Below are 23,512 nucleotides of genomic sequence, written 5' to 3' on the forward strand. Positions count from 1 at the left end.
TGAGAAATGTAATCTATGATGAATACAGGGACCACACAAAACAGTGGATGCAAGCAATGTGGACATACACCACACTTTGCTGTACAGGCCCAGAGCTTCAAGTAGTACTACAGTACACACAGGATTTAGATTCAACATCAGTACCAATCAATAATCATAGATGCAGTGCTTTAGCCTCTAATCACACACCCTAGTTAAAACCAAGGGAATTAATCACACTGTATGCAATAACGCTTTTTCTGCTTAGCAGCAGAATACACAGCTTTTGCTAGGATCAAGGCAAGGACCCATAATACCATGACATAAACAGTTTCCCACTAAGTTATCCCACAGATACATATCTTTGACGTATTCACAAACACATTGACCATCACAGTCAGTCAACAGTACAGAGAATCTATTGCAACAAGTAGATGTAGGTGTGTATGAGTATATATAACTCTGTTTCTCTCTCTCTCTCTCTCTATATATATATATATATATATATATATATATATATATATATGTGTGTGTGTGTGTATATATACATATACACATCCATTGGTGTACATATACATATATATATGTAGGCACGGGTCTACTTCACATGGTCGACAGGCCATATGATCGACACTCATTTGGTCGACAGTTTATTTGGTCGACAAGCATGTCATGTGGGGGGCTTCATCCCCCCCCCTAACTACATATATCAACTCCAGGGTCGCACAACATTGGGGAGGGGGGCAAATCTGCTTGTCGACCAAATGAACTGTCGACCAAATGAGTGTCGATCTTATGGCCTGTCGACCATCTCAGGTAGACCTGTAGGCACATATACATTTCACCTTTCATAGTGAGAATATCAATTATACAAAGGATGTAAGGTGTACAGTAATGTAATAAAATTGCACAGTCTTTGGATAAATGCATTGCAGGTGTTCACAGCCCAGGTAGCTTTAGCAGGCCTCACTGGCTTCAAAATTGCAAACTGAACAAACCACCCACAGTGTTTAACCACCACATGTCATATACCAGCACTGTATGCTGTCTTGTTTGTCACACACTAAAACCGACATACAAATACGCGCATACTAACCTTCACCAACATCTATATCTCCACCCTTCACAAACAGTTACAATATGTCCCCTGCTCTATGCACATATACAGATGTGAATATATATGACACACATATATTTCTCCGTATGTGTGTGGCATACACACACAAGGTCCACACTGTTGTAAGCCCCTGAACTTCACAGCTGAACTGTTGGGCCTTGCTGCAACACAAACAGGGTCACATATGAACACACACTAACATTAGGGGGGTATATATGGCTGCAAATGCTAGATAAGCATACTGGACTGCTACAGCAGTTGCCAATGCTAAGCTACACTTTAATATGACTAACATGCATGTGTTGTTCTGTCATACCCATGTTTATATAATGTCAGCACTAATCCCCCCAACAGCCATTGGCTACACTACTATACAGAACACTGATAACATGGATCAGATCTTTGACATTTAATGCTGAGCTACACATTTCACAGGTATGTCCCACTGCCCACAGGTGCACACTGTATTGTCCATAGCAGTAGTTAAGCAGAACATCTATGCGTAAATAAGTACTGCTGCCACATATGAATGGTTCACATTATGTAGACTATTCTTCAATAACATCTGCTACATGCCAGTAAATACATATGTATCACGTGCCTTTCCTTTGCATGATTTGGTAATATTTCTTTTTCTTTTTCCTTTTCTCTGTCTCTCTCTTTCTCTATCTCTCTCTCTCTCTCTCTCTGTCAGTCTCTCAACAGAGTGATTGAGTTCATTGGCAGAGATTGCAGCCTGCTTTTGTAGGTATTTTCACATGAGCATGTGATGGCCTCTGCACCAATTAGTGGCCACCATTTGCTAATTGCATGCAGCCTGCTGTGTAGTAATTGCAGTAATCACTGTCATATCAACCCAGTACTATAAATTGCTAACTCAGGTAGGCGTGGCCCTTTCAGCTTTCCAAGATGGAGATCGTCCTTGTTTGGTGTGGACATCATTGTTTAAGACAGAAGGTTGGTATAGTTCTTATATCAGAAGCCAGGGGTGTAGCCAGAGAGTTACATTTTGTACTCAGACCTAATGTTGCTGCTTCCAGTACCCACTTGTCAGTGTAGAAATGTACTCACCTCTCAAAATGCTACCCCAAGATACATGGAAAGATGTACTTTCTTTTCAACTTTTACAATTAACTGCCATACAAAGCTAGTTATTGAGATGTATTCCTTTGGCACAAGAATTGTTTGTGAACTGCTATAATGTGAATATTCATTTACTCAGTTCTAAACAGTTTGTGCTTTTTTAGTGTTGACGTTAGCACAAGCTGCTCAGAAAAAACTGGACACATTTCAACACTGTGAGTATGCTTACCTACATCCTTGGTAGACCCTGCACACACAGGTATATTCTACATTTGGGTAGGGGTGCAGACGTACAGAGAGCGTAGGTATTATTGCATGGATTTTATCTTGCTGGACTAACAGGGTTGCTGTGTACATGTTAGTTTGTCAAGGCAAGTAGTCTGTCTGCGTAACTCCCAACTGTGGACCTATCCACATGGTAGCCAGAGAATAGCCTGTTATTTTTTGTCTGTGCACCACACAGGTCTTTTCAGCAATAGAGCAATGGCATTGTTACAGTTGGTTGCTACCAGTACATGGCTACATCCATTTGTATTTCAGTGTTGTATTCCTACATAAGGGTATGCTTCTGAAACTCCTTCCAAAGCTATTTGCACAGTGTGTAACAGCAGAAAGGCTGATATGCCTCTGTGTTTCTGCCTCTGCCAGATATCTCAAGCACTCAGGTACATATTTGAACAGACTCAGGGAAAAGTAAAGAAAAAGTCAGGGACACCTTTAAAATATTAGTGCCATTAAGTTGAAACATTGAGAGAATCTGAGTATATGAATTAATACACCTTTTCTGAAGTAAAAGAAGTGTTTAACTGTTAATTATTGTCATTATTCATTAAGTGTAATTCACCACCTTTCTGGCCAAAGTCAGTAGTTTTAGGAGGGATTCAGAGGGACAGAGCTAAAATTTGTGTCAAAATCAGGGACATCCCTGAAAATTAGGGACAGTTGGGAGGTATGGCCTCTGCCCTAAACAGATATGCCAGTGTTTGTCCTGCTGTGATACTGTGTGGGGTTGTAAAGTGATGGTGTAACATTATTTCCTGCTAGAATGGCAGCTTCTCTTATCACAGTCATGTAATGTTATCCTACAGCAACTGTTGGTAAAGATCCACAGAACAAGTTGTGTGGTATGGCATTCCTATTTTTCCTTTACATTCACTCATTCTGATGCATGATATATTTATTTCAGCACCAGTGTGTTGTATATCTACCATTGCTTAGTGGTGCTTCATGTTGTGTAGTGTGTACAAGGTCTGGGGTTCGAGACTGACAGAGGTGTTTTATTTTGCTCCTGAGCAGAGCAAGGGCCCTCACATACAGAGTGACTAAGGCAGTTTTAAGCAGTTGTAAGTGGGTTTGTGTGGGTTTGCGTGATGCTTAGCAATGCTTAGCTAAGCAAAAACACACACCCGCGCAAACCCTCTAACTACTGCTTAATAGTGCTTACTCCCGCAAACCCCCGCACTCATTTCTTTGAAAGAAAAGAAAAATGAGGAGATAGGAAAGTGGTGAAAAAGGGGCACAAAGAGGGAAAGACAGTATGGAAAGTAGCTCGGGATGTGCAGGATGGGTGTAGGGAAGGTCCATAGCTGCCCATTTCTTTAACAGCAACAGCTCTGCATATGGAATAAATTTGGAGGTAGATATGAAACCTTCAACCCCTGAGAGAGGGGTGAGGACAACAAAGTATGTTGTAATGCCAATTAAATTACATTTTATGTGTCCAGTGGACATGTGTGCAAAATGGGCAGCTATGTATGGGGCATAATTTTTTTTGGGAGCAGATTGCCCTTTTTTTTTCAGGTGAGAGTGGAATGTGGGGTAGGGGAAGTAGGTATATTTGGGGAGGTAGGTTGGGGAGGTAAACAGACAAGACAAACAAGACGCATACAGGGGGGGTATATGACACGTGGTGGGTGAACAGCTTTGACGGGGAGGGATGTTTGGAAATTGCAAGCCTATGAGCCCACAGATGGAAACAGTGAGACTGAGGTTCCCACCCATGGGCAGTCACCACTGCACCTTCACAGCCCAAAGGGTGGCTGTGCTGGGGGCTGTGTAGGAGGGGCAGGCACAGGACCAACAGAGGAAGAGGTCTCAGGCTGGGCACTGGACCTGCTGGTGCCAGGTGCCATGGCCAGCTGAGGTGGGACAGGTGGGTCCGCTGGGACCGGCCTTCCCATACAAACTATGTTTTGGAGGGTTTAATAAAGATATGGGTTAGTAACAGTCAACAGCATTCCCAATTAGTTATAACAGTATGCAGAAGTATTCCCATTAACCCAATGCACCAGATTTTCAACAGTTGAAAACAAGCATAACACATGCATATATAGAACAATAGTGGACATTACAACAGCATGCAGGTTGAATTCATGGCAACAGGCCACCAATATTTTGGCATTTTAACAGGGCACATGCATAAAAATAAATGCAAATATTTATAAACCAATAGGACATATGTCCCAACAAATGTTTTGAGATTAGACATACCGATTGAGGCGTGGAATTGCATTTTTTATGCACATACAGTAGGGTGGAAAAGGATAGCTCAATTAACAACTTATATATCCTTCTAATTTTCACTACATTCCTATTAACTGCAGTTATATGTACCTTACATGTATTATTACACTACCCAATGTCCTTATATTGTGCAATTGGATTTTGCTAGATCATTATATACATGAGCTGTATCTTACATACAAACTGTACAAGATGCAGATGTTACTGCTACATATTTTGAGAGTTGCTCACACACACTACTGCTAAGATGGTACACTGACAGCTCTACTTTCATATAATTATCTAGATATGTTCAGGTGAAAATATCAGTTATATGTTAATAGCTCCCTACATTTCTGGCAGCACACTGACATTTCTGGGGAACACAATACCAAGCTACTCATGTGCCAGATTAACATGTACATGCTGGGCATGAACCAACAGTTGAGGGCTGTAAATATGCATAAAAGCTACTGGCACTCCCTTCATCCACATGATATGGGCCTACCCAAGTGTGGGTTAACACTGCTTAATACAACAGTACTATTTGTAAAATGCAACAGTACAACAACATAACAAAGAAAATGACACAGACACACTCCAGGAATTATACATTTATTAAAGTATTATTACACCTTTATTTATTGGGTTAAAACACTTTTTGAAGGCTCTCTCATTTATTTTCTATAACAGTACATGCAGAATAATTACTGATGACACAGCCTTTGCAACCTATCTTCATGGGCTTACTGATTCATAGCTTGCACACCTGCAGCTGTGAAGTAAATGCAGTGATATTGAGACATACCTATCCATAGTATAGACAAGCATAGCAATTCTTAACTACTTAATACAATGGCTACTTACTCAGTACTGGGGCATTAGGCATTACACTGGACTCCTGTATCCACTGGTCCAGTTGATCCTCCTTACGTCGCTTCAGGTCAGAATAATGGTGCCTGACCTGCTCACCAGTCCGAGGAATGCCAGTGGCACTGATGAGATCATGAGCAAGACTGTTCCAGGCCTCCGTTTTATATTGGGTGCCCTGATACTGGCCCCTCAGGAGTCTTTCCTCATGATTGTGGACAAGGAGCCAAACCATTACTTTAGTCTCATCAATGCCCCAGCGTTGCGCTCGAAATCAAGTGCCTTCTCCAATACCGGCCATGCTGACTGCAGAAGGGAGCTACAACCAGTTATGGCAAGTATTCCCGCCTGTGGAGCTTAAATATGCCTCATTTCCTGCACTTATTTGTGATTGGTCAGTTTTGAAAAAACTCAGTTGTAGGCACACCTGCTTAGCTGATGTTGGCAATGTTTAATATTCCTTTGATAGATATGTGTCTGTTGAAAGTGCATGGTTATGAAATGTTGTCATGGCTTAGTGGTTATGTACTGTGACTATAGTGCACAGTATCCTGAGTTTGAGCCCTATCACTGCTTTTTATTTTGCTACTGGCCTGACCTGAATGGTTAAGGTACAGTAAAGGAGGTGTGGCCGTGTTTAGCCGACTTTGCTCAACTTTGCCCGACTTTGCCCAACGTTGCCAAACGTTGCTCGATGTTGCTCGACGTTGCCCGACGTTGTGCTGGTTAGCGTGGTGCGCAGCTACATGCAAATATGTTGTATTTGTGCTGGTTAGTGAGGTGCGCAGCTACACGCAAAGACATTGCGCTTGTTAACGCGCTGCTCATCTACGAGCAATTGGTTTTAAATATGCTAAATACTGCTAAAATGTGCTTAGCAGTGCTTTATATTGCTTAAAATAAGTTACTCATGCCTCAGAATGCATAACCATTTCACCTTCATATACATATATATATATATATATATATATATATATATATATATATATATATATAATTCGTTCACTACTACATATAACATTTGAATGCTTTTTACAAAACTTATACATGATAAAAGTCAGGAAATATTTTTGTATACAGATTTCCAACAGAAAATGGAACATGCAGTCATGGGATTCGAACCGGGAATGCCTCCTCTTTGTGCGAAGGCTCTAACCACTATGCTATATCTATTTTGCTAATTTGCATATATTTTTCTTATTATCCTCTTTGGTGTCTAAGCTGCTAACTGTAGCTAAGCAATGGGCAATCCCGTGCAAATATGCGCAAATACGGGCAGATATATCGGAAGTAAAACAAAAAAATAAATACATTTCTTTTAATTTTTAAATTTGTACGAGGTTTAACATATGGGGGAGTGTAGTGTTACAATGTACACATGTGAGTGGACTCACTCATGTAACTCGACATTTCTTGGGTTTTGTCAGTGCAGGGGCATGGATTTTTGGACTGCTCGGCTGTCCGACATGCCCCCTACACTCATTCACGCTCCATGTAAGCTTTAGAGTTGAGGCAGTGTGCCCTCATTAATATGCATGGCGCGCTGCCATCATACTCTTAGACTGGCATTTACATGTAAGACTAATCTAGTCTTACACGGAAGATTAGTAAATCCTGGGGAATGTTATTTCTTCTGGGAACAGAAAGCCTGAAAAATGCAATCATCTAAAAATGTATGACAATGTACATTATTCTGTTTAAAATCGTTTCTGGCAATTGTTCTAGAATAATAAGTATTGTCCTGTGAATGTGGTCTGCCAAATATTAAAAGTAAACAAAATGACAAATGTTACTAAACAATAAAATGTATTTTACTGCTATGATTTCTGTGTAAAACACCCACTGTTAGATATTTCTCAAACCTTTCTGAGTGGTGGGATGCAAAGTTACATCAACAATAATTTATGCTAAATGAGAGTGTGCTCAGGATTTCACACGACTGACCATTGTGTCTATGAACCAATTTTCTAGGCATCTCCCTGTCCTAAGGAATCAAACAAGGATCTCCTGAATGATGGTTCTTGCTGGACTATAATTGGAACTGAGGCAGTAGAGTACACGTTCAGTGAAAGCCTAGTGGAGATGCAGAGTCCTGTTACACCTGTGCCTGTTATCTACAACCTTGAGGTGACATATTCCACTTTTTTCTTTAACCACAGATGCAACAATTGAAGTAAATATGGCATAAAAAGCATGTAGATAAAAGTCAGATGAAGGACTAATGGACAGTTAGTTGAGCTATAATTCCTTTGACTGATGGTTAATTTAGTTTTTATAATGCCCAGAGAAAACTGTATTACTGGTTCTTCCATTGTATATATGCATGCATGCATGCAGAGATGCACACACACACACACACACACACACACACACACACACACACACACACACACACACACACACACACACACACACACACACACACTGTGAAAGGTTTGCTGTGATCAATGAGCCACCATATGTGTGAAATACAACACTGCTTCCCATCAGCCCTAATATATTGCTGCACAGCCACGTATCATTTATATGCACGATATGTTTCTCAGTCCCCCCTTCATTATTCCCACTACTGTTCTCCCTGTAGACATCGGTGCTACATGGAGTTTCCCTTGATCATGATGTCCACTTTCATTCTTCAGCCGCCTATTCTATTTCTCAGTAATGCTTTGCACATCTCTTGGTGTCCTCCATGCCAATCATTTTGATTCTCATCTTTGGCACTCGTATTTGTTCTGTAGGTGTTGTCTAATTCTGAGAGGGTCTGCACTTTATTGCTGCTTGTTTATTCTGTGTCTAGAGCTTCCCTTGAAGGCTGCCTTCTCTCTCTCTAGCATTTCCATGAGTTTATCAGTTAAATTCTTTCTTGGCTTTCACCTTTCCACAGCTAGTTCCTGGATACAATCATTATTCATAAAATGAAAGCAGTATTTGTTTGTTTATTTATTTCATCTTTGTTGCCTGGGTTAGAGCACTCATTTAAATGGGCCATTTTTAGGCTCGGCCTGGGAGATAAAATGACAGTAAGGCAGAAGATTAATATAACAGTAATCAAAAACAGTCGTAGAGTAAATATTGGTACTTACAATGAAATCAACAGTATATTAGTAGGAATACAGTTATACCTTGGTAGGAATGCAGCTGTATATTAGTAGTGTTAAGACTAAATGCAATGTATGTACAGTATTTATGAGAGAAAAAAGGTACGGATGATTTATATGATGTCTCAGAAAGTACAGTTCTATTTACTATTGATAAGGGACGGGTGGCTAGGCTCGGTAGAGCTATGTTGTATTTTATTGCCTTGAGATTTACATATGGCTTCTTAAAATGGCATTGTTTCAGTTCCTGTCTGAATTTATTGAATGGGAAGGTGGATTGTAGTTTGATTGGGAGGGACTGCCCTATCAGGGGAGCCATTATTAAGAAGCTGTGTTCAGTGGAATGAAGTTTGCTTTGAGGGATAGTGAGGATGAGGAAGGATTGTGCTCTTATACCATATGCTGTGGTTCATTTGGTGAGTTGTCTTGCAAAGAAGAATGTGTTGTTGTTTAGTACTTTATAACTTTATATGTTAATGAGGCCAAGAGTAGGGTACATCTCTGTTTAATGGGCAACCATTTAGTGTGGTTTCGATGAGAACTGTGAAATTCTTTGGTGGGGGCAAAGGTAATGAACCCAGCTGTGTCCTATGTATTATTTTGGAGGAAGGAAAGTTGTATTTTTTTTGGACACTGTGGTGATATGGGTCAGTCCATACACCAACTGACTCAGTAGGACTCATTTTCCTATTGTCTTTCTTCTACCTGAGGTGAGGAAGTGTGATTTTTTTTTTATAGCTCAGAATAATGAGTTAATTTTTGGACTTTGTAGTTCAGACATTTTGCTAGAAATTTGCAGACTGGTCTAGCCTTATGCCTAAGTATTTAAAAACTCAGGTGTTTTCTAAATGGTCTTTCCTGTTATGGAGGATTGCATAGTTTGGGGGGGGGGGGGGCTGTAAAGTGCTTTTGCTGTAAACCAAAGATCAAGGCTTTGTCTTTTCTTGTTTTGGGTTTTGGTTTTTAAGAATGACATTGTTTGATGAGAGCCAGAGGAATGGGGTTATGAAATAATTTTCCACAAGTCTTTTAATGGTGGTTTGAAATGGGTCAGACTTGTAGAATGATCATGTAATCTGCATATAGAATTATGGAGGGGTTGTAAAGGGTTTGCAGGTAAGTTATTTATGAAGAGGGAGCGACAGAGAAAATAGTAGGGGGGATAGAATGGACTCTTTGTATGGAGATCAAAAATCTTACTCAGAATGGTGAGCAATGAAAGTAGTTGAAAGTCAGTACTGTTTTTTGCATTTGAAACTTTGAGTATAGGTCTGAATGTATCTATTTTGCATTGATTGGATATGATATTTTCTGTGAGGCAGAGGTTATACAACTGTTTGAGTGAGTGTTGAAGATGGTCTTTACAGAGTAGTAAAAACCAGGGTAGTATGCTGTATGCCCCAGGAAGTGTATCATGTGAGATCTGATTAAAAGTCATACTGATTTGCTTTGCATTATTATTATTATTATTATTATTATTATTATTATTATTATTATTTGTTCCTGCATAACTGGAAATTATGATGAGCTCAGCCCTGTCTCAGTCCACCAAGTTCCAACTCATTTCCCTACCTGCTAGGATTTTCATGTGCATCCTGTTCTGTAATGCTCTTCTCAGCTGTGTGCCTGCAATAAATACATTTGCGTACGTATGTGTTTATAGGTATTTATGTGTTTGCATAATATATGGACTATATCAGTCTCTTCACAACAGTAATGTGTTGGTTTGCTTTTTGTGTGTGTGTGTGTGTGTGTGTGTGTGTGTGTGTGTGCGTGCGTGCGTGTGCATGCGTGCGTGTGTGTACCCCCCGTTCCACCTTAGTAATTTGTGCTAACCCTAAACCTGCACCTGCCCCAAACCCTAATGTGCAACTTTTACCAAAAAAACCCTTCCACAACACTATCATTGCACAGGACAGTTTGGTCACTAACCACACACACACACACACACACACACACACACACACACACACACACACACACACACACACACACACACACAAACACACACACGCACACACACGCATACACACGCACACACACGCACACACACACAAGCACACACACATACGCACACACGCACACACACATACGAACACACACACACACACACACACACACACACACACACACACACACACACACACACACACACACACACACGTGCACGTACATATATACATTAGATACACATATCATAGCACAATTTAATAAGGTGTATCCATGTATAAGCTGCAATATATAATTTTACATATGAGTTCCTCCTTTATGCACTTTTCTTTTGTACCTATATGATGTTTGAAAGTAGAAATAAGATGCACTGGGTATGCATGCATTTCAAGGCCAGATTTATATGAAGCTCAAGTTAGGAATCCATTAGTTAATCATCTGTACATGAGTGAAACTGAAGAGAAATTGTAAGCCATTTTATATCTTACTTTTCTCCTGCTATAGCTTAATGGAGGAGGAGATGTTGCCATGCTAGAGTTGCAAGGGGAGAACTTTAACCAGAATCTGAAAGTTTGGTTTGGAGATGTGGAAGCAGAGACAATGTACAGGTAAAGTACGACAGACTATTGTAAGACATTCTAGGAAACGCTCTTCATTCACCGGTGCTGGAAAACTCATCACAATTAGAGACTTCTTAGAATTCTGTTTAATAAACAGAAACAGTTTAGAGAAATCATAGAACAATGCATTTTAAAAAGATAGAAATAAATGGATTGTTGTATGTTATGCACTAAGAAGCTAAGAGGGTGTTGCAACAGAAGACAGGTCTGGAGTTCTGGAAGGCAAACAGAAGTTGTTCACAGATACTACCATTGTGGGAAAAAGAAACAGAAAGGACAGAATATTAGCTTTAAAGGAAGTGGAAACTGGTTAAGAACACGAACTTTTAAGAGGATGGCGTGGAAATGAAATTAAGACAAAAGCATGCAACTTACAGTGAATTCAAAGATTTCTATAAATAATTAATGTCTTCTACCACAGAAGGTACAGCGTCACTGTGAATGTGTAAGTATAGCTCAGGTGTTGTCCATAGTAATTGGTAGCAGACCTTGGTGAAATGTGCCAGATGGCCAGAATGTTCTTCATTTACCATTTCTCACATACTATGCTGCAGTTGTGTAGAACAAATACGGCAACATGGCATGAATTGTGAAGGCTATTAGCTGTTAATGGACTTTATCTTGTGGTGATTGTTTTGAATCCCCGAGTCTCCATTTTCATATTGGGTGGATTCTAAACAAAACATTTGACCAGCTAGTTCAATGTTATTTTTATAGAAAAACATTTGTGCCTTGCAGGCCTACCAATTTAACAAATTAGTATAAAAAGTGTGACCATGTGCAACACACTATTTTCATGTTCACAGAACAGACAGACCTGTGTACTGCCAAGACATTTTGTTTGTTTGTCTTTTTGGCTTTTTCCCGGTTAGGGGTCGCCACAGCGGACCTCCGGTTTGCTAATGATTGACAGTAGATTTTTATGGTGCCAAGTTGCCAGCCCGACACCCAACCTTCAGTGAAGACACGCCCATTCACGCATGTCTTTCGGAGGCAATAATATCATAGTGGAAAAAGCACTTTACATGACCCTTAAGCTAGGTTATAAACAACATTCTTAAGCACTGATATTGTAATGATACTACTGTTTACAGTATTGGACACGGGATGTTATGGTATACAGAATTAAATGTGCTGCCTTTTCAATGCTAATATCCTAAAATAAATTCCAAGGAAAGTGTTAACTGATCCTGCATCCCTAATTCCCTAAGCTATTTTTTCTTTTACCTCATTTAAAATGCTCCTGGCTGAGACAAACTTACTCTTCTGGAAACTTACCTCTCTTCTGTAGCTAATCCATACAGGGTCTTTGTGATCCTCTTCTGTCTTCCTTTATGTTTGTGTGTATACCAATTCCATACTAAGGTAAAATAAATTAATTGCTGCTGTAAAGCAGGGCTGTGTAAAGTTTACTTGCCTTGTCAGTGAGTGTGGTCACAGCCATCAAAGTCTGAGATACCAGCAACCAATATTAGTTGCTGGGCCTGATTTTCTGGACTGCTGGTTAAGACCAACAACAGTTATTTTAAAGGCAACTTTGCTTTCCTGGTCAAAGGACAAGGCAATAAGCTTTAAACTTGACTGTCCTCTGGTACTAGTATTTACTAAAGCAGGCAATCTGTCCTAATGGTTGTAGAGGCGTGTTACTGAATTCTTGTAGCAGTGTGCAGAAGAAATGCACTCATCTCATAGTGATATCACTAATCATCCAAATAATAATAATAATAATAATAATAATAATAATAATAATAATAATAATATCTGACAGGATGAATTACATACCCCATTTCACATCCAGCCAAATGTCTCAATGATTAACTCCAAAGTTAAAAACAAAACAAAACAAAAAACAAAAGACCCCAAAATTATTAATTTATTTATCTTTGTTGACCAGGAATTTCCGACTGGATGGAGCTCATTTTCAGTGCGAGGCCCAAGGAGAAAAGCTCCATCACAGTACATTTATATTAACAAGTGAGTTTCAGATAGTTCTCTGAAAAACAGCAGTTACATTTCTCATGAAACAGCAAATATAATTACAAGATAGGTATATACAGTAAAGTATTTACATCAACAATTATAAGTCTATACAGTTGTTCCAGTTTTAAAGTCTTGCAGAAAGGAAAACATTGTAAAGAAGTTTGGTGTGCTTACATTTCAGTAAAGAAAGATTTGCAAGGAGTTCAAGATATGAAATGAAGTAAATAAAATTATGATGGAAAAGAGATTTTAGTACTGCGTAGGTTTGTAAAAAGTGCACGAATTAAGTTAGTTAAAAAAATTATGTAAGAGGGGAGGGGAGATATTAGTAGTGTATAGGAAGAAAGTGGCAATAGCATATGACTGAGGGAGCATGGTATAGGATCGGTTTTATTTAGGTTGCCTATTCCAAACTGGTGTATCTAGACGGTTTATAACTTAGGTATACAGGGAATGCATGAGAGGGGTAGAGCAGTGGATGGGGCAATTAGAAAAATATCAAGATGAAAAGTGTTATTTAAAAGGGACGGGGTGAAAAGGGATGTACTGATTCAAGTGCAGGGGGAAAAGTTGTTAGGAGTGCAATGATTCAAGTAAAGGAGGGCAAAAAGTTAGTGAGAACAAATATGAGCGTGACCAGGATTGGGTGAGGTATTTTTTGAGCTGGACTTTATAGCGTGGGAGTTTATTAATCATTTTTACTTGTGTAAGTATGGTGTTCCAGAGTTTGGAGATGTAATGGGAGTATACTGAGTCTCCCAAATGAATTATTTGCTTTACTAGTGCTTTGTACAGATTTATTACCAGAATGGAGGTTCCTTCTGGGGATGTAAAGCAATAATATGTTTTTAGTGCAGGGCATTGTTCAGGAAAATATATTACTTGGTATACAATAACTAGCTGAGTGTATATTATGTAGTCATTAAACTCTAGTCAGTTTAGCTGCTTTAGAGCTTGGCAATAGTGAACTTAGTGTGCAGTGTTGCCTAACAAATTTAGCTACTTTGTTGTAACAGGAGGCTAATTTAGATTGTAGTGTAGAGCTTAGGTTTGTAAGGATAGGTGAGGCGTAAAAGTGGGATGGAAGCAAATAGGATGAGGCTAGGGTTTTTCTTGCTGGGCCTGTAAGGTATTGTAAAGGGGGTCATGTTTCTGGTTGGTCTTTTTAATTGTTTGAAGAATATGTTGATCAACTGTAAGATGGTCATCTATTATCTTCTTTTCCCGGTTAGGAATCATCACAGAGGATCATCTGTCCGCTCATGATTGGCAGTGGAGTTTTACGGTGCCAAGTTGCCAGCCCAGAACCCAAGCTTCCACAGAAGGCACACACACACTCACACCAAGGGCCAGTTTAGAGTTCCCAATCCACCTACTGCATGTCTTTGGGAGGAAACTGGAGCAACCGGAGGAAATCCACCGACCACAGAGAGGACATGCAGACTCCGCACAGAAGGCACCCCAGCTGAAAATCGAACCAGAGAACCTCTTGCTGTGAGGCAGCAACGCTAACTGCTGCACCACTGTGGCTGCCCAAGATGGTCATCTATTATAATGACCAGTAATTTAGTCTGTGGTACTGCCTCAGTTTTAGTATTATTTGCAAATGTAATCAAGAAAGGATGCTTGTGGCAACACTTTTTAAAGGCTGATACTATTAACTTAAAATGTCTCTAAATAATGTCCAGATTTTGGAAGAAGAGCCAATAAGGGGGTATCCTCCAAAATCTGGACTACTGAGCTGTATGCACCTAGCTTGAAATGCATTTCCCAATGTCCAGGGGTACCTCTGATGGCATGAGAGAGCTGGCATTTCATGAGATTAATACACTACACTGACCAAGCAAGGACATATTGGAGAACAGGCAAAGAGAAGTTCTTTCAAAATCTAAGCTGCTTGTGCATTTTAGGCTCTTTGCTGTTGCTAAACATACTCATAATTGCACCTAGCTATTCAGATTATTTGGATCTGCTCTTGATTGAGGTCACATGTTGTGATACTTGAAATTGTTCTGACCTTGTAATAATGATAATTCATTCTACTATGCTTACTTGGAATGTTGCTTCAAAATGGTCTCTGTTTTTTCTTCTCTGTGTCTACAAGCCATTTAGACTCCATCTGACAGAAAGGTATACCAATCAGTCACAGGTACATCAGTGTCATTTGAAGAGCAAAATATGTTCCTGTGTCACAGACTTTTAAACAGACTAATAATTTAAAATCCTACAGACACTGATTAAAATATATAATTGTAGGATACATACAATGGGCATGCAATTGTAATCATATATACAACAGGCTGTTTTCTTTGTCAGAAGTGGTTCTGTTTTTTTAAAATATAGAGGAGATTACCTGAGTGCAGCTGGATAGATGCAATCACACTATGTATCTTGTCTGTGCATACTCTGCAGTGACATTTCTTTAACTATATATATATAATTGCAGCAAATTCATTCATACTACCTGGACTTTCTAGTTTAGCTATCTTGATAATTGGATATGTTTTTGATGAGAGGTTTTGGCCCACCTAATGAGATTTTCTTATACAATCTTCATGCTTTTCCTTTTGCAGGAGTCCCAAGTCGCTCATGTGTGTAGTGCCCGATGTATCAGCATTTGGCAGCGAATGGAAATGGTTGCGGCACCCAATTAAAATGCCACTGTCGCTCATCCGAAATGACAACTTGATCTATTGTAGCACATTTTCTTTTACCTATACCCCAGAACACAGTCTTATGCCAGGACAACCGGTTCTTCCAGATATCCTTCCAAATTCGGATACCTTATTGAATAGCATTCACCAGGAATTTACTAGGACAAATTTTCATCTTTTTATGCAGTACTAAAACAAGGACATTATTCTGGTGCTGTGTAGGAAGAACAGGCTGTGATGAGTGTCAGCATGACAGGAAAAATAAATTGTGTTTATTTTTGCCTTTCCTTGGTTAACTCCTGAGTCATTTCCACTAGAGACCTTAATGAAATGGAACTATTTGCGTTGAAATGAATGGTACATTTACACAGACATGGGCGTGGCCTACTGTTGTAAAAGGATAACCTTTTGCATGTTGGATTAGACTTGAAATTACAACTCTCTTCTCAGTTTCAGTGTGTGTGTTACAAGACAGTGTTTCTCTGTTTAAATGCTGAAATGGTGAGGGATAGAACTAAGGGAAGGCTATTGCTTTGAATGAATGAATGAAAAATCTGAATTTGGGACCTGAAAATGCTGGACCATGTCCAGTGGTTGCTGGAATTATTTTAAAACAGTACTCAGTCATACTGCTACAGTACTTGGCAGGCTAGTTTGAAGGAATTGATAGTATTATTAGCATGAAGGAAGTGCTTAAAATGAAGGTAGAAAAAAAGAGATAAACATTCAGAAGAGACATTATTTTATATTTTCTTATCCTATTGTTTATGTAGGAGTTTTTTTTTTAGCAAGAAATGGATTCAAACTGATATCAACAAAAACAGCATGATGAGGAATTTTGCACACTCAGGAAACATCCTTTTTGAGCACACTTGCACGTCTCCTGCCTTAACAGCATTACTGTCTGTACGCCAAAAAGATACGAGATAATTAGTAATACAGAAAAAAAATAAAATTCCAGTATATTGGTAAATGGGGAATTACACCATGATTTTCATGTCATGACTGCTGCAGGTGTTAGTACTTGAAAAGTTTTGACATGACAGACTCTCCTGGCAAAGCATTTGTGGTTTTGTCAGTCTCTCCTTTTGCCATGGACAACACAAGCACAAGGAATCAGTAATTAAATAATTAAATGCTGCTTACCCTTCTTGCCATTGACCACATTTCTGGTAACATCCTTTGTGCAGTGCTGGCAGCATTATTGGCCTGTATGGACAGGTAAGGTACTGCTGTGAGTTTCTTCTTCTGATGACTATGTACCAGAGAATACATGCTGCTTGCAGTACATACCTTGTATAAGAGAACAGATAGGTGTTATGTGTCCTTCAGACTTAATTACACTAATGCAAAAAAAGTCTTTCTTTTCGGCTGGTGCTTAGTCAAAACTATGTCTTGTGGCAAAATACAAGGTTTTTTGAATCTTCCCATCAATTTTCAACCTATTAGTCACAGAACCCACTTTAGCAGAAAGGGTATGGAAAATGTTTATCTTCTACCTGGACAGTGTTTCCATTCTGACAGCACAAAACTCATCTTTCAAGACATTGCATTAATTCACATATATATTTTCATGTGGTATGATTAGGATGATGGATCCTAAATAAAAAAAAAAATGGAAAAATCTAAGACAAAATCATAAAAGTCACAGGTATACTAAGTTTCAAAAGTTGTTGAAATAACTCAAATTTTATACCGATAATTTCTGTTAGCACAGCAGATCTAATGTATAATTCTCTGGCAGTTAGAGCAGAGGATTGAGCTCTGAGTTGTGAACAAGCTGCTTCCCATAGTGCAGTATTTAATTCCCTTAGTCTTAGCCCACGGTGGTGGTACAGCTAGAGTGTCTTCTGCGTGGAGACATGCGTGAATGGGCGTACCTTCGTTGAAGGTTGTGCGTCAGGGCTGGTAACTCGGCACGCAAAAATCAACTACCAATCATTAGCGGACCGGAGTTCTGCTGTGGCAACTCCTAACCGGGAAAAGCCGAAAGACACAAGTCTTCATTTGATTTAACAAGTTACTTAACCAAACAGTGCTTTGGGGAAATTCGACTAGTCTCCTTGTCTGCATACCTAGTAACTACCTATCATTTTTTTCATTGAGAACATCTTGGGGTTTTGGGTATTGGGTATTGTTGTGGGGGTGGGGGGAGCACGCTGAGGGATCAATGCCCAGGGCTAGTTTGATACTGTCATAGGCACTTATATAGAATATTGTCAGTAGACTCCAAAAGATAAACTCCAATGGAACACATGGCAGCCTGTCCCCATTGAAGAATGTATCTATCTTGTGCTAGTCATCATCATTTTAGTGATACTGAAAGTGACAAAAGCAGTGTCACCATTCCATTAGAGGATAAAAAGAAGAAGTGAAGGACACAGAAATTGTCATTCTTTTCCTCAGCTTATACATGCAAGCACAAGAACATGGACTCTGTAGCTAGGTTTATTTTGTTTTATTATAAATCGGGCCCTGCAGCAACTGTTAATCATGTTGGCAGACTATATTTTTAACAAGCCTTCTAAACCATGCTTTTTTTCTTCAGAATTTTGCAGCGTAGAGTAGAGTATTCCTAATATCACTGCTTTGATGCCTGGAATGGATCTGATTAGTGAATATTGTGTAGTATAGCTAGGGGAACATATCATGCAACAGTTACAGTTACATGGCAGCAGCTTGGGAGTCAGTATGATGCATGCCACATAACTATTAAAGGACTTCACTTACCGTGATTTGCATGGTAGCACAACTGAAAGTAAGTAGATCGCCTTTATCTGGGACACGTCCTATTCCTTTCTCATGCTGTTGCTAATATCGGTAGCTAAACTACTGATATTGAGGCTGTCAGAGGATGAGAATGATCTTGCTGTCTCCATTTTTTTAAATAATGGTCTGGCGGGACAGTGGTTTTTGTACCAAAAATCTTTACCTGATATGAAACATTAGGTAAACTCAATGTCTTAAAGTTTCTGGTGCTGTTACAGAGGTGATACTTTACTTGTTTTGGAGAATGTCTTAGGAATCAAATATATAAAACAGATGAAACAGTGCATATCAGGGTTCCCCAAAATTATTCATTACCTACCTCTCAACCTCTCAGTACAAGAAATCTGGACAAAGCCAGAAGTAATGGGGGACAAAGACCCAAAAAGAGGAAGAGATTTTAAATATTTCTCCTATAAACTTAGAAAGATGCTAGAATGACAGAGTCTGCATTATTTTATATTTTCTGAAGCATACGATGTCTGAAACTGAAATGTCTGTCATTATTTAGTATTATTTATTGACTTCAATCCTCAATGATTTACCAGAAAACCATAAATATCAGAGGCAAAAATCTGGACAGTCTGTGAAAATCTGGACAATTGAGACGTGTGGTTCATTATGGCATTCATATTTGTGAGAATTGTTACAAAGGGCTAGGCATTACAATTTATTCCTTCAACTAGTTTTGAACTTGATATAACAACTGGTGTTATTATGTAAACTATCGAAAAGGTAGAGATCATTTCTCAGTTGCAATATCTTAAAATATGAAATGACTTGGATGTCTTTTGAAGGGAATAAAAACAAAGCGGCATATACTTGAATGAATGTGATCTTTAGTATAATAACCTAAACTTTGAATTTAAATATTGTAAATGCCCTAAAAATTCATGTTTATCCCCATCTATCAAATTCATTATGCAGAAGATCACTAAATTATCTTTTAGACATGTAAAGTATGTTTGAATGTAATTATTGGTTTCTGCTAAGCAATAGTTCCTTTATCCAAACATAATCTAGGCATTCTTACTAATGATTGACTGAGAACATATTTTGCTAAATGTAAATTCATGTTTTCTGAAAGTGCAGTTTCTGTCTGACAGATACATAAAATGTGCTGGAACATAGATTGATATTCCCAAGACTAGAAAGCATATACCTCACACTGTGGCCCTTTTCTGTCATACAATGAACCTTAAAATATTGAAAGGGCATTACACCAAATTCTGGGATGACTGAGATAATTTTTGGTCTCCAAGGTTACCTGAGGATTCAAAAATGAGACAAACAAAAATTGAATGACACACAACTTTTTATAAGGAAGCTATGAAAAAATTATATGAAAAATAAAATGCTAATAATAATGATATTGCCATGCTAATAGACTAGCCTTGAATAAGCATTCCACCCTTACATTTTCTAAACAAGAACAATTTCCACATGAACAGACCATTCTTTATTTAGAGATCATCAGACTTAAATATGACTTCAGCTGTTGTTACTTTTCATATGTCAAAGTATTTGACTCTGTGGAATATTTGTTTACTTGTTATTGCTATGGTACTGAGTAGATTTCACATCTGAGTATAATATTTATTGGTTAGATAGGTAGGTTAATTCATTCAGATTATTTGACTGATCCAGGTCATAGGAGAGTGATACAGGGTGAGTAATTTAACAGATCATCTAACATAGAAGAGCATGTACATGCAAAGAGAGCGGATGCTTTAGGTAAAAGTACTATGTAGTAGGAGAGCTCAGTGCAAGAATCTTGACATGCAGGACATTTTACAGCCTCATTTTTGTATGATTTAAACATAGCTGTCACTTGGGAATTATTTTTGTCTAGGAAGCTTATTAACAAAACAAGATGTGTACACGGACTTTAAGCTCTGTGATATGTTTTCCTCCTTACTAAATTTCAAATAGATGTTTTACAATTGTGTGAAATACCACAATCACCTTCAGGAAATTCTGAAAGTTGTCTGACTTGTTTTGCAGTATTTTCCATGTTATGGGTATGAAAACTAAGCCAGACAGTCTGTGGATGTTAGCATAAATGGAGTTTAGGCAATGCTATATCCAAAACACAACATTGCCATGCCAAAGGTGCATGATTTAGTTGTAACTGAAGATACGCTGTCTTTAAAGAGTTAGGAATCAGCTGCTGTCATGTCTTCCTGTTTTCATCTTTGGAATATTTCTGTGATCTGGCATCTCATTTCATTTTCTGACCTCCCTACTGTGGTGCATACATTTGTCTCCTCCCAGCTGAGTTACTGCAATGTCCTATACCTGGGGCTTTTTGACAGGTAATGGTATAAGTGATTATACCCCATGGTCTGCATTTAGAGAAATAAGCAATTATTCTCATACCCTGGCTCCTCTAAGGCATTTAATAAAGTCAAGCTGAGCCTAGATTGTACTGTCAGGAAAAAAGGCATCCCTAAACCAGAAATGCATTGTATTTTTTGTCACACTTACCAATACAACTTTGGAATATCTTTGCATATAGTTTCTCTCAGTATTAAAAAAGCTGCACTCCCAAAGTCACTGGACAGGAAAGACAAGGATACAAACTTAAATAAGGTTTCATTTCCACTAACATGCTTCTGCTAACAGCTTTCCAGTCTGATCCATAAGAAGTAAATATAGTTACATTTATGAAGCAAATGTACTGCCTTTTGAAGTTTCTCAGGGGTTTGTGCTATGGCTGCTGCTGGCTCTCCTCTGGTGAACATTATATAAGAGTGGATCCAATAGTCAGGGATTTCGGAACATATCTGGATAATAACCTGTCTTTAGACTAACATCTGTCTAAGTTAGTAAGGAAATCATTCTATGTTGCTCAGGTTATAAGCAAGGTCATGGTATTTAGGTTTAAGAAGGCCATCTTTCCTCTGTATTCAGCCCCCGTAAAACCCATCATTGAGTACAATGCCCCTTTTGGTATGTACCTAGCCAAGCACATGCAGCAAGTGGCAGATAGCCTCAAAACCATACCTCTATACTTGGCTTCAATAGACTGCTGAGAAGTGATCTATGCCAGGCATACAAGGAATCAATGGATCTCACTCTGATGGAACATTTGCATATCCACAAAACCAATAGCATCAGAACTACTCACTCTAGGGACTTCAACCTTGCTTGTAATATAAGTAGGGCATGTTGGCAGGATAGGTATGTGTTTCAGAACATTCCCATCCTCCAGAACAGGGTTACCATCCATGTGAAGCAGAGCTCCTCCCTAACCCTGTTCAAGTATAACCTGGACCAGTGGATGGGAAACTGAAAATTCACTGCAGGTCTACCACCTATCATCTTAATTGATAAGAGACAAACTGTAAATCATACCCTAGCTTACATATACCCCTTAAAATAAGCTCTAAGGCTTAGAAAATGTAAATGATATATTTGGGATGCATGGCTAGGCTTACATAGGTCCTAGTGTTCATTAGCAGAGTATATACCCTTGAACCTGTAACAAGGCTTCACCTGTACTATATGTAAATGAGGTATTACTTATTTAGTACAACATACTTATGCAAGGTGTTAGGCCACCATGATGTATACTGAGTCTTGGCTCAAAAGTAGCATACTTACACTGAAACCCTATCTGACCTAGCCATTTACACACACACACACACACACACACACACACACACACACACACACACACACACACACACACACACACACACATATACACAAACACACACACACACACACACACATACATATCATATATATATATATATATATATATATATATATATATATATATATATATATATATATATATATTTATATAATCCCTATCAGTAGATCAAACTTTCAGAAATTTGAAAATCATACCGCCGGGACCATATGACTGAAGTTTTGAAAGTTTGAAATCAAAATAAAAAATAATTGTATGTTTTTCAGGGGGGCAAACCCCACTACACTCCTCACACGCCCTGCTATTTAAATATACCAACTCCGAGATCACACTACAGTGAGGAGAATAGTAAATTTCCCAATTCACACTGTACGGTGATCTCCATTCAAAATGTTTGAACACTCAGCTCGATCATATGGTCTCAGCTGTATGATTTTCGAAGTTTTAAAAGTTCGATCTACTGATACACACACACACACACACACATATATATATATATATATATATACATATATATATATATATATATATATATATATATATATATATATATATATATATATACATCTATATAACATATCCATTTCTGTTATTAATCCTTCTACACCACACAATGTATACACCATCCTACCCACACTACAACAAACAAATACAACACACAAAAACACAACTAAACAAACATACACTACAAATAAGCAGGGGGGTAAGCCCCTCTGCATCCCCCACACCCCTGCTACTTATATATACTAACTCAGAGATTGCACCAAATAGAAAAAGACAGTAAACTCACCACTACACACTCTACAGTCCCCTCGCACACACACATATCACATATATACAAACATCACCACTTTCAACAATTAAACACTCATACTTTCATCTTCCTACACTAACCCACACCTAAAACTGCCGAACACACTCACATACATTCACACACCTACCCAAAACCCTTACAAAATAGTCACTGCCAGACATTAGAGCTACATGCCTTTTTGCTGTACGCAAAATGCATGTTGATGAAAAACCTGCAGTTCTATTAACTTTTTAAAGTGAGTTAGAGTAATATTTAAAAATTGTCCCTGATTTTGAGATATTTGAACATATAAACTTACCTGTATACCTATTAATGAGAAATTAATCTGATGATACAGAACCATAGATATGTGCAATTGCCCACAGTCATGAGCAGAGGAAGTAACATGAAGTAGGGGTCAAAGGTATGTGTCACCTAG

The 23,512-nt window shown here is 38.6% G+C and overlaps 1 protein-coding gene across 1 annotated transcript in view; it reads left to right on the forward strand.

The window, feature by feature from the left end:
* The window catches only part of RBPJL (recombination signal binding protein for immunoglobulin kappa J region like), a 353,030-nt gene extending 336,935 nt beyond the window's left edge, over positions 1-16,095 (forward strand). Inside the window, exons 10-12 of the mRNA XM_044088991.1 lie at positions 7,523-7,678; positions 11,104-11,207; positions 15,773-16,095. Coding sequence (XP_043944926.1) covers positions 7,523-7,678; positions 11,104-11,207; positions 15,773-16,046 — 534 coding nt within the window. The 3' untranslated portion in view covers positions 16,047-16,095. The remainder of the gene's footprint in view (positions 1-7,522; positions 7,679-11,103; positions 11,208-15,772) is intronic.
* The last annotated feature ends 7,417 nt before the right edge of the window (positions 16,096-23,512 follow it).

The sequence above is a fragment of the Protopterus annectens genome, chromosome 12.part0 (assembly GCF_019279795.1).
Source record: "Protopterus annectens isolate FY-2018-M chromosome 12.part0, PAN1.0, whole genome shotgun sequence".
Taxonomy (NCBI): domain Eukaryota; kingdom Metazoa; phylum Chordata; order Ceratodontiformes; family Protopteridae; genus Protopterus; species Protopterus annectens.